Here is an 11,883-nt window from a genome sequence, read left to right on the forward strand (position 1 = left end):
AAATTTAAAATTGAAATATATATTTTATTAATAAATTAATTAATAGTGATTGATTTCCTCAATTAAAGGGGTGATTTAAGGATTTTCAGAATACATAATTAATTCTGGAAAATTTAAAATAAAAGGTCGAAATCAAAGAGAGTATCTATATTTAATTCATTTTGTTTTATTATTTTTAAAATAATAAATTTTTATTAATATTATTGATAAAATATAAAAACATGTATAATTTGGTCATGTAATTTGATTAATTTTATTTTGTTACTCTTAAAATAATAAATTCTATAATTTGATGTATCTATATCAATATATAGTGTGTCTAACAAATCAAATATTTAGACATATAAGTATCATACAAGCACGATCATATATATCACGAAAGTTTCTAGTATTAATTTTGTGTATTTGTTATGATCTAATATTAATTTCATGTATTTATTTGTATGATCTTATTTTAATTTTATGTATCTTTTATATGTATCTAGGTATTAAATTGATGTATCATGTATTAATTTCATGCATTATATTTAAAAAAATATGTATCTCATATACATTAAGCATATACATGTAATTATATGTATCTAAATGTGGAATGTAACTTAAACACACAAATTTAAGAACATTAAATAAATTATGATGGTAGAGTGTCTATCTTATCATTAATCCAAAAAAAAAATCAGAATTTTTCCTTTTTTTGGCATCTTAAATTATTTTTTCCATAAATATATATAATTTTAATCCAGATATATGAACTCTTAAATGGATACATATACACTTAGATGTGTATCTAACATTGTTGCACTTGATATGTATCTAATGGTATATCTATTATGTTAATTAAAGTTTGACATAATTCTTCCATCTTGATCGGATCATTTCTATATTTAGATCTATTCTCGGCTTGGATGTTGGTGAATAAAGAGTCAGTCCACGCTATGAGGAATTCATGAGTGAAAGTAAACAAATAAAAGTTGTTAATAGGAAAGGGTCAAAAATACCCCTCACCTTCACTTTATTGTTTGACTTTACCCTCGCAGTTAAAATAAAGTTAAATTTACCCCTCCCGTCATTAATTTCACCAAAAAATTACTCTTGATTAAACTGAATTCCCAAATTGACTCAATTACCCGATTTTGTAAAAAATTAAAAAAACCTTATTCTCTATTTTTAACCCAAAATCCAACTCATCCGGTACCAATTAACCCTATTACTTATTCCCATTTTATTCAATCTTAATTGGATTTTTCCTATATTTAGATCTATTATCGGCTTGAATCTTGGCGGATGAAGATTAAGTCCATGCATTGAGAAATTCATGAGTGAAAATAAATAATTTGAACTTCAGAATATCATGAACTTAAACTTAGATACAAAACTAAGACATATGGAGACAATAAAACAACATAAACAAACATATCTATGTAATGTTGATTTGAACATGTAATCATGTATTGAGAGGATGAAGAAAAAAAAAAGGAGAAGATGAAGAAAGAGCGTAGGTATACGCTGGGAGGAAGATAACGACAAATGTGAGTAGAAAAAAATTTAACTTGTTAATGGTCCATTAATTAATGAGTTTAAATTTAAGATAATTATTGAGATAATGCACAAGTAACCCCTTAACAAATGCCCGAAATCTCAGAGACACACTTATACTATACTAAAGTCTTATTACCTCCCTAAACTTATTTTATTAATAATCTTCTGTCCCTTTCGGCCTATATGACACTATCTTATGGGCCCAACAATGGTTGATTTTTTTTTTCAAGCTAGTGCCACGTAGGTCGAAAATGGGTAGAAAGTTAGTTATAAAATAAGTTTAGGGGAGTAATAGGACCTTAGTACAGTATAAGTGTGTCTCTAGGATTTCGGACATAGGTTGAGGGGGTACTTGTGCATTTTCCCATAATTATATAATATCATATTTATAGAATGTGTTTATCTAGTTAAATTTTTAAAATACATGATATAAACATTAAAAGTTGTAGTATATGTATTATTTTAAACTAGTGATAAATACAGTATACATGGTAGTAATGTATGTGTAGTTAGATAGTTTTTCTTGTCTTTATTTATAGATGATTGAAATAATTATTTAAAAATAAATATATAAAGTAATAACATAAAATACAATAAAATTTTACTAATTAATATAAGTGGTTTTGATCATGAAATATTATTATTTTGTAAAGGGATACATTATTTAAATTTATGAATTAACTTTTATTAATTTAAATAGTGTTTTCAGATTCAGTTAATCTTACTAATTTATGTAGCATATTTATTGAATGCATATAGAAATAAATTTATTATACATAAATACAATGAATACATCAAATCATTGTGTCTTACTAAATTACGTATCATATTTATACGTCTTAGTACAATGTATGTATATGACTCATTGTAATATATATCTTTTTGGTTAAATGATTCACGGTGAAATAAATTCGTGAATTCAATAAGTTATTGTAAAAATTAATTTAATCATACACAATGTTTAGTGTTACTTATTTCTTTAGTGTTTCGTACTAAATTCCTTTGTTCATCAATCAACTGAAGAACTAATTAGTTCTTAATAATTAAATATCATTAATTATATTTTTACTAAAAACATTGAATGCATGATGAAGAGAGGAAAAATTATTTAAGCAACATATGAAATTTATTGAAATCATATCCAAAACGGCTTCTCATTTAAAAGGTGTCACAAAATCAACAATGACATATCAAATAAGTAAAATATTATGTGAATACAAAAGAGATCATTCCATATGAAGCCAAAAAGATTTGTAGTCGTGACGACACCAGAGCTTTTGGAGACAGTAAAATCTTTTAGAGATGAGCTTCAACTGAATTAATATTTTAACGAAAAACAATGAAATCATATTTCATTAAATTTTCTTAAATTTATTGTACTTTCAAAGAATTATCAACTTATTCTGAAAATTCATTATCTTATATTTTACCGAAATAGAAAATATTCATCCAATGTCGAGATTAGAAAAATATATCATCTTAAAAAATTATTAATTTATTCGAATATTAATTTAGTGGTTTGTGTTTGGTTGTTCGATATTGAAATGATCTTTATTTTAATGGAAAACGGTTTGAAAAATACTTCATCTTTAGCTGAATACGGTAACAAACTTTATGAATAACCTTTACCCCCTACACTATTTAATAGTGTATCTTAAAGGCATATATGTGCCATATGAACAAATTACTACTTATCAAAAGCTAGAAATCAAAACTTAATTCAAACTGCTTACTTTGATGACATTGATTAGTTGTGTTATAGATTTACGAAATAAGATAATTTTTTAAAATTTATTTTGGAATTCTATTGCTTAGCTACAACAAGGATCCTGAATTGGACTATGATAAGGTGTAACATTAATTTTTTTAATTGTTTTTTTTATGATTAAAATCAACATTAATTTTTGATTTGGTTCATAAAACAAAAAATTACCCCAATTGTGATGCAATTATATTAATTATAAATCGAAACCAGGGGCGGACCTAAAGTATGTCGAGAGGCTCAGTCGAATTTATTGGTAAAAAGTTACCTTGTATATTTAAGATATTTTTAAGAATTTTTATTTTTAGATATTGATTTTGAACCTCGTGAATATAAGATTAGAGATTGACTTAGTGATTTAGAGGTTCAAACCACTATTTTCTTTTTTCCGAACCCTTAATGGACATCGTGGATCCGCCCACCACTCATTGAAACCTCTCACTATTTTTTTTTTTAAAAAGTAACAATCCATTCGATTACGTTAAATTTAATTGGTTACTTAATTTAAGATAAAGAATTATTTTGAGACCGCTACCATTTTATATTTTAGTTTTGAAGGTCTTTCAGAAATGAAATGCCAGTTTATTGGAAAGAGAATTAGAATCGGCAGAGAGAAGATATGGCGGATTTCATGACATCTACTCATAAAACCAAGTGGATTTATACTCCCCAAGATATTGTGAGTTACAATTGTTCATCAAAACTTAAATATCATTTTTTTTCGTTTTCCCATTTGTATTTTGAGTTTTTGGGTTTATGAATGGTGTCCTGTATTTACAGAAACATAAGTATAAAGTTGCTAATCAAAGGGCGAAACAAGCACTAGAGATGGTATGCTAGTTCCATTTTTTTTTCATTTTCTGTGTGCTTGTGGATATGTTTTCTTTTTGTTGGAGATACCCTTTTCACCTAATTATGTTTTGTTTTGATGAAAAGCAATATGAAATTGTTCTTTGACCTTTTGTTGCTGTAGTTAGTCTTTATACTTAAGACATGGTTCAAACACACACGTATTGAGATGTCCATAACATATGATTTGTGTATTGTAGTTTGCTTAATCAATACAAACAAGGCAACATAAATGAAAATATGGCATAGACATGAAGCGATAAGTTAAGTGAATTGGATGAACCGGGTAAGCTTGGTCTTATTGATATTATTCAGAATAATAGAATCATAGAGTTTCAGAGCTTAAGAACATAATTTAAGAGTATAATGCTGGTAAAATGAGTGAAAATCAGATGGTTTACAATGAATTGGTATAAGATCATTTATAGCTAAGTCTTTGAGACCAAGTTCCATGGACTAGCCCACAGTAAGTCCATCAGTTGCACATTTATTTCAGTTACGTGACGAATGGCAGAGATCTCTGGCTCTTTCTGCAATGACTGACAGAGATCTCAGGCTCTTTCCACTATGGCTGGACCCCTGAACTTATCTCAACCTTAGCTTGTTTGGTCACAACTTGGTGGCTGGTCCCTTATTTGTGGAGCTAGGCTGTCTTCACCGTTATGACTCCGGGCCCGACTGTCTTGACTGCGGATTTTTCATTAATAAGATTTCCCTTACTGGTCATTTGGTGTTGTTCCTGCTGAGTCACTTTTGACCTATTCTTTTTTGCCACGTGTCATTTCTTGATTGTCCCAAGTCCTAAGTGCAACTTTTACCCCTTAGAGTTAGACTGTGTAAAATTTATTTCCATTTTATGTGTATGGTGTATGAATTCTATATGCTGGTCTAGTGTTTTTTTTCAAGCAGTTATGATACTTCCTCACTGCTTCAACGATTTGCCTAATTTTATAGGCAGCATTACCTGAAACTTTTGTGGCCCAGAAGGCCAGAACATAGGTCTGATTTATAGTGCTTGTGGGTTTATAAATAATACTGATAGCTAATTCTATTGTGAAGTTTGGAACAACTCGAATGGAAGTTGATATTGATGGGACTTTCTCGTATGCTGAAAGTCAAAATGACACGAAAGATAACGGTAAGATAGTATTTATTCAGATAAAAGTAAAACTAGAGAAACTATAAAGTTTTTGGTTTACCTCCCTTTAATCTTGGTAGATAATCATAATTCTTTTGGTTGCTATTTTGGTTGGCATTTTAGCTGAAAAGCGTCCTAAACCACTCAAAGTTGAAGAAGAACAGCTTCTAAGGGCTTTCTACGAATTCAAAATTCAAGACGTTTGTGATGCCTTTAAGTTCCCTCGCAAGATTCAGGTATAAAGTTTTGATTATTGGATCTGCTACTATAATGAGTCAACTAGAAGATTAAGCAGTTCTGATGGTTGTTTGCAGGCAACAGCTCTCATTTATTTTAAGAGGTTTTATCTGCTGTGGTCCGTGATGGAACATCACCCCAAAGACATTATGTAAGCTTGTTATCTATCTTCTCTGTGCTTTCTCCAACTCGTAACTAGTCTTCCCCTATGTTTATGCAATGTTTGGTTGGTCATTTGCATAATAGTTACTTTTGCCAAATTCAAGTTGAAGTGCATTTTAAAATAAACAAAGTCATTTGGAATCCACATATAATGATGCATGCAGTAGTTGATAGTTGACAAAGACAAAGCTCACTAGCTTCCTCCGTCTTCCTTTTTGTAGGTTAACGTGCATATATGCAGCTTGCAAGGCAGAGGAAAATCATGTATCAGCTGAGGAGCTTGGTAAGGGGATTGGACAGGATCATCATGTAATCCTCAATAATGAGATGCTGGTTTTTCAGGCATGGATTTTATTTAAAGGTTATTTTATTCTACATTTTCCTTTAAATCTTGCTTTAATTAACTTTTTTATAACCTTTCTTTTGCAGAGTCTAGGATTTGATCTTATTGCTTATGCTCCATATCGTTCACTCGAAGGTTTTATCAGTAATTTAGAGGTTTTTTTCTGTTGATCTGTTAAGCCTTCCCCTTAGAGTAATTGCTTTGTTGCCTTTTGATATCTTCCATTTGATTGGTAGTTGTTTCCACTCTTGATTTTTTCACTGCAATTATTGACTATTGCTCTTGAAACTTTAGGAGTTCTGTGGAGCTCAAGATAACGACCAGCTTCTGGCACTGAAGGTAACTGTTATTTCCTTCCGACAAGATAAGGTCGTTCATAAGAGAAGCCCCTCAACCTTGAGAATTCAAGTTACGAAGGGATCTAAATGGAGGAAAAGGCCACAATTGACTCCTGGGAGGGGGTTAGTGGTGGGGCAGATGTAGGTTAACATATAAAAAACAAATTGTTATTTTCTTTGCCATACAGTTATCTTTTTATCAAATAAAATGTTATTCAACTATTTCTGCTCCTTTTAAATTCTGGCTTCTAGCAATTGAATTTCATACAGTATTGTTCAATAACTAGTAGTTTTGCAGTTAAACCCACCCAAACCATGTAATCTATATGCGATATTGAAAATCTTCAAATCTCCCTCCAGTGGAACAAACGCTGATTTCGCTCTTCCCATTTTTATTGTTTCTAATTCTTACTTAGATAATCAAGTTTAATGCATCTTCTTGTTAGATTATCATCAATTTTTTTTGGAACATCATTAAAGTTGGTGGCATGTTGGAGATATGGTGATTATTATAATTCAATCTCTTCTTAGAGTTTCACACCATACATCCCTGTCTAGCTGATTGAGCTACCAACCAAATCTTTCTTTATACTTCAATTAATTTCTTCAAAACATTTTTGTGCATTCAACTTGTGACAAGAAGAAGGATCCAACTTCCCTCGTAAGTATTGGTAACATTCTGACATGCATCGATGCATTACTAACCGTGATTCATCTTCTGTAGATAATGAATTCATTTGGTCATTCCTGATTGAGTTCTTACATCTTATATGGGAAATAATTCTATTCATATTACTCTGACCTCTGGAATGGTCTACCATCTAAGCTTATTTTCTTCTGAAGTACAGGGTGCACTTGATACTGCTAGGATTGAAGCAGATAAGATTATGCGTAGTGATGGACCACTTCTATTCCCACCTGGGCAGGTTATATTTTATAATTTACATCCTCTATTGAAATGATTTTTACTGTATAGATGTGATTTCTGGCTCTTCTCACCTGCAGAGGATTATATTAACAGATACATACATTTTTGAGGCTTGCTTCATCTTTGTTGAAAGAAAAGTTTCATGTTCCACTCAGTCATAAACTTTTGATATTAGTTTGTTCCCTTCTCATATTTTTTGTTTTCATGTGAGTGTGGACATGGAGAATGGATCCTCTGCTATTGACAGTTAATTTTCCTAGTATGATTAGACTAGATCAAATCTAGTTCATTTGAAGCTTAATAAAAAGCAATCTGGCTATAATTTCCCATAAGCTCCTTCTAACTAGACCTGACAACAAATTATGACTATCTCTGACAACTAAGCGAGGCTATACTTTTTGTCTGATGATTGATCAGAACTTTTTGGGAGAGGAAGAATGATCATTAATTACATCTGATAAAGTGCAATAACTGGTTAAGTTATGAGAAGAAAGGAATTCACATCAAATATAATGCCATATACGATATGTCCAGAGGAGCGATCACAAGTGTAAGTATGGCGGGGAAGGGGAAGGAACAATGGACTTTTCTCCATGTGGATTTATACTGGGGATCTATCTTGAGTATGTACTTTCTTAACCTAGTTATGGATGAGCTAAACAATAGTAAATGAGATGCCATAGTTGGTTCAGGATTGGTTTTGTCCTAGTGATTTTTTCACTAATATACTGTAGTTCTTTTTTGAGTTAGGAATTATCCTCTGTTTCCTTTTCTCTCAACCCAAAGACACAGTATTTTGCACCCAGAGGCAATTCATGATTTGTGCATTGTGTGTTCGAGTTCAAATTATAATAATCCACTTACTTCATTGGGTTCAAAGTTTGTTATTTGTACTTATTTAGTGAATATTTAAACACACATGCAAGGTTTGAGCCAAACTTACTTGTTCCGGACGAACTCGTAATTTATTATCTGGGTCCTTCTCTGTTTGCAACTCTGGTTCATACTACTGATACTTCTTCTCTGACCATTTTAATGCTTTTCATTACCTTTACTGTCAATATGCGAGTTTGGCAGTTCCAAATGTTGTCTGTGGGTTTCTATAACCAAGGAAAGCCTCCTCTCATAGTTGGATTATGTGCCCATAAGGTGGTTGTAGATAGATTCTGGCGGAGTTCTTCTGTATTTTGGCGAGGTTGTGCCCATAGGACTCATATTTAGCACAGGACAAATTATGTGATTAGTCAATATTAGATGATATCTGTTTTGACACAGGACAAGACTGCATTTTGGAAAAAATTGAAACACAGGAAGGATAAACTTTTTCTGATGATCACTGAATGGTACCATACTTGACATATGAGAAATTCATCATCTGATGACCTTGTTGGATACCACAGTCAATTAAAAAACTCTGGATTTTGCATTCTCTGTGATGATTTGCTCTTTTAAAATGTGCTACAGAATACAGATAATAATAGTCACATGTACACCTTAGATAACTTTCTGATTTAAGTTTCTTTTTACTTATTTCAGTTGGCATTGACAGCTCTGCATAGAGCTAATGCAGAGCATGGCATATTCGATTTTGAGAGGTCTCAGTCCCTTTCTCATTTGGATAGATCCACAATAATCTGGTTACAGTCTTATTAACTTGATAATGATTCTTCTACCAGGTACCTGAGAAGTGTCCTATCACATCATGATCAGCCAGGTCATGCCATTTCAGAACTTACTGGTTCTATAAACGTCATCGATTCTTTGGCAAGTACTTAATCTTGTTACTACTGCATGCCTGGAATTGTTTATCTTTCTCTTCTTCTATCTGGAAATATTTCTGACTCCTCTTACTGCCTGAACTCCTGGCATTTGAACAGGTTGGTAAACTTTTGACTCCAACTTCCAAAGACGTGAAGCACATTGATCGGAAACTCAAATCATGTCTTGATCCGGGTTCACATGACAAGTGCGTTCAATCAACTCTAATTTGATTGTCATTTTTCCATCTTTTGATTTTGCCATAATTCATTCACCCAGCCAGGAAATGATGCTGGTTTGTATTTGCAGGAGTAAAAAAAGGAAGCATAGATCCAAAGATAGCTCAAATGAGGTTACAGACATCTCTTGAGCTGCTCTTAACTCAAGTTTGTAGCTTCAAGCATATGTTATTTGGCAATAGTTCATCATTGCTGCTCATCACAGTTTCCAAATATAGAGCAAAAAATCAAGTCATACAGGAAGACACCGTCTACTACATTTGCATTAGGTTTGAGAGAAGAAGCAGATGCGGAAATGGGATCAAAGTTTATGATTCTCCACATTGAACTCATTGTATTGTTAAAATTACGGGATTTATCTTATATTTGTTCAGATTTTAGTAGATATATCGAAAGTTATGATTCAGATGAACATGTAGTCAAAGCCCCAACATCTTGTCCCAGAGAAGATCGCATTGTTAAAGATGTGCATGTAAGAATGGACAAATTTTTCTGTTTTAATATCTGAAAATTTAAATTGCTAGCTAAAAATTATATTACGTGTATGAACTAAGATCGATAGCAAACATATGGTATTACGCATCATGAATGATGTCATTTACATATATGGTGCAAATCATTCAAAATTCAAATTAACTAGGGTTTGCATAATTCTATAATAATATTATTATAATATAATCACAACTTTTTAGTGAACAGTGGATTCAGCTCCCCACTAGCTAGGATCCCTCTTCAAGGAAGATATTGGAAGAGTGGTCCCCTCATTCCCTTAATTGCACAAACCCTAGGTTGCCTGCTTAAACCCTAATTCCAAAATTCATGCTTAATTAAACTCAAGTTGTCTGGTTAATCACAAGTTTTGAAAACCATCTATATGTATAAGTAAAGATAGCTATGAAAAATATGATATATGATTAGATGGTATATATCCTCACAGTTAAAAGTTTAAAGTGTCTTCAAGAGAGTCGGAGTAGATAACTATTTAAAGATATACTAAGATCGATCATGTGATAAATATGAACGATGAGTGGTGAAAGAGTATCCTGATTAATCCAATGCTAATTAATTAATATGGATGACAAGAATAAGCAAGATTAAAAATCAAGCTAAGACTCTAATTAATTAGTACCACATATTGATCTAACAAAATAAATGCTAGAAGGTCGCTTGTGAAGGTATGATTACAAGAGATAAATTGTCAATTAACGATACTGATTTCGGATGCCCGATACTAGAGGACAAAAGATCCATTTTCGATAACAGATAGATGTTCCTCAAGAGAATAAAGAGAGAACATTCTTCTCGTAGATAGATCAAAGGAATGTAATACAAGTAGCTCTTATGTCATTTTTCGATGGTTTCAGTTCGGACGAGATAGATAGAAAAGCATTGAAGTTCGAAGTTTCCGGCTTGCCTTTTCTCTTCTCTTAGTCTCAATCAACCTTGTTCCGGGCCTTATCTTCTACTCTATCTTCTTATCGGATTGATAGGTACAATCTTTCGTCTAGGCTTCTGATTAAACTTTAACATAACTTAAGAAAAGACAATCAACAGATAATTGGTAAGTAAAACTATGAACTGGGTTCTCACTCTAAGCCAGTACTATTAATTTGAAAAAATGAATCATCCGTCAACCTCCAAATCATTAGGTCCATCGTATATTAACGGAAAAAATGTCTTAAATAACTGTGGTCAAGCATTTAAACTAGAGGTTGGCATACACACATAAAGCAAAATGAAACAAAAAGCAACGACAAAGAAATAGAAACACCTTGACAAAAAACTCCATATAGTTAAACGATACATCAAAAAATCACCATAACACTACTGCACAAATCGAGAAATGATCCAAATCTTTAATTGAAGCGTCTACGTTGCACTCTTTCCATTATATTAATCTCCAATGGTGCTAGAGAAGTAGTACTAGCACTTGGAGCTTCTTCTTCTTCATCATCATCATCAGTATTATCATCATCATTAAAACCTAATTTGTTTTGATTAGCTCTTACTCTTTCAAAGTCTCTCAACTTATACAAGTACCTCAACATAACCTCAGCATAGTTGTCAAAACCAAGTGAACTCAGAGCCCAACAGATGTCATCTCCATTAACCGTTCGACGATTCTCCTTGTGACACTTGTCAGATGCTTCACCAGTTACAAAACTAATAAATTCTGATGCACATTCTTGCATTGTTTCCTTAGCTTCTTTCGATATTTTGGCTGTTGGTGGCAAGATTTGTTTCATAATCCTTCCTACATTGGCTATTGGTACCAATTTCACATGTTCATCCACCATATCTTTATAAAAATACTTGTGGATTTTTTTTTGTTGTTGATATGGGCGGATTTAGGAATTTATGTTGGTGGATGTTAATTCAGAGTGCGTGCACATTTTTTTTTATATATATTCTGATTTTTTAACTGTATATATATATTTAAGTTGAAAACAGTAGATACACATGTATTCTGNGCTATTGGTACCAATTTCACATGTTCATCCACCATATCTTTATAAAAATACTTGTGGATTTTTTGTTGTTGTTGATATGGGCGGATTTAGGAATTTATGTTGGTGGATGTTAATTCAGA

At 31.9% G+C, this 11,883-nt stretch overlaps 2 protein-coding genes across 3 annotated transcripts; one reads left to right on the plus strand and one right to left on the minus strand.

The window, feature by feature from the left end:
• The first annotated feature begins 3,806 nt into the window (after positions 1-3,806).
• Positions 3,807-9,816, plus strand: LOC107010098 (cyclin-H1-1-like). 2 transcript variants are annotated; one of them, XM_015209362.2, is made up of 13 exons: positions 3,809-3,980; positions 4,082-4,132; positions 5,210-5,288; positions 5,412-5,524; positions 5,603-5,676; positions 5,909-6,029; positions 6,117-6,185; positions 6,325-6,369; positions 7,217-7,294; positions 8,833-8,891; positions 8,973-9,060; positions 9,174-9,262; positions 9,364-9,816. In XM_015209362.2, the coding sequence occupies exons 1-13, from the start codon at positions 3,921-3,923 to the stop codon at positions 9,422-9,424; spliced, it is 987 nt and encodes a 328-aa protein (XP_015064848.1). In that variant the 5' UTR covers positions 3,809-3,920; the 3' UTR covers positions 9,425-9,816. The 2 variants fall into 2 exon arrangements, with proteins under 2 accessions (XP_027773027.1, XP_015064848.1); XM_027917226.1 differs by lacking the exon at positions 4,082-4,132 and having other exon boundaries at positions 3,807-3,980.
• A 1,100-nt stretch (positions 9,817-10,916) lies between these two features.
• LOC107031029 (nuclear transcription factor Y subunit B-4-like) lies at positions 10,917-11,617 on the minus strand. The gene has a single exon (XM_015232225.2). The coding sequence runs from the start codon at positions 11,588-11,590 to the stop codon at positions 11,150-11,152; it is 441 nt and encodes a 146-aa protein (XP_015087711.1). The 5' UTR covers positions 11,591-11,617; the 3' UTR covers positions 10,917-11,149.
• Positions 11,618-11,883: the final 266 nt, after the last annotated feature.

Source organism: Solanum pennellii, chromosome 1 (genome assembly GCF_001406875.1).
Source record: "Solanum pennellii chromosome 1, SPENNV200".
Classification (NCBI taxonomy): domain Eukaryota; kingdom Viridiplantae; phylum Streptophyta; class Magnoliopsida; order Solanales; family Solanaceae; genus Solanum; species Solanum pennellii.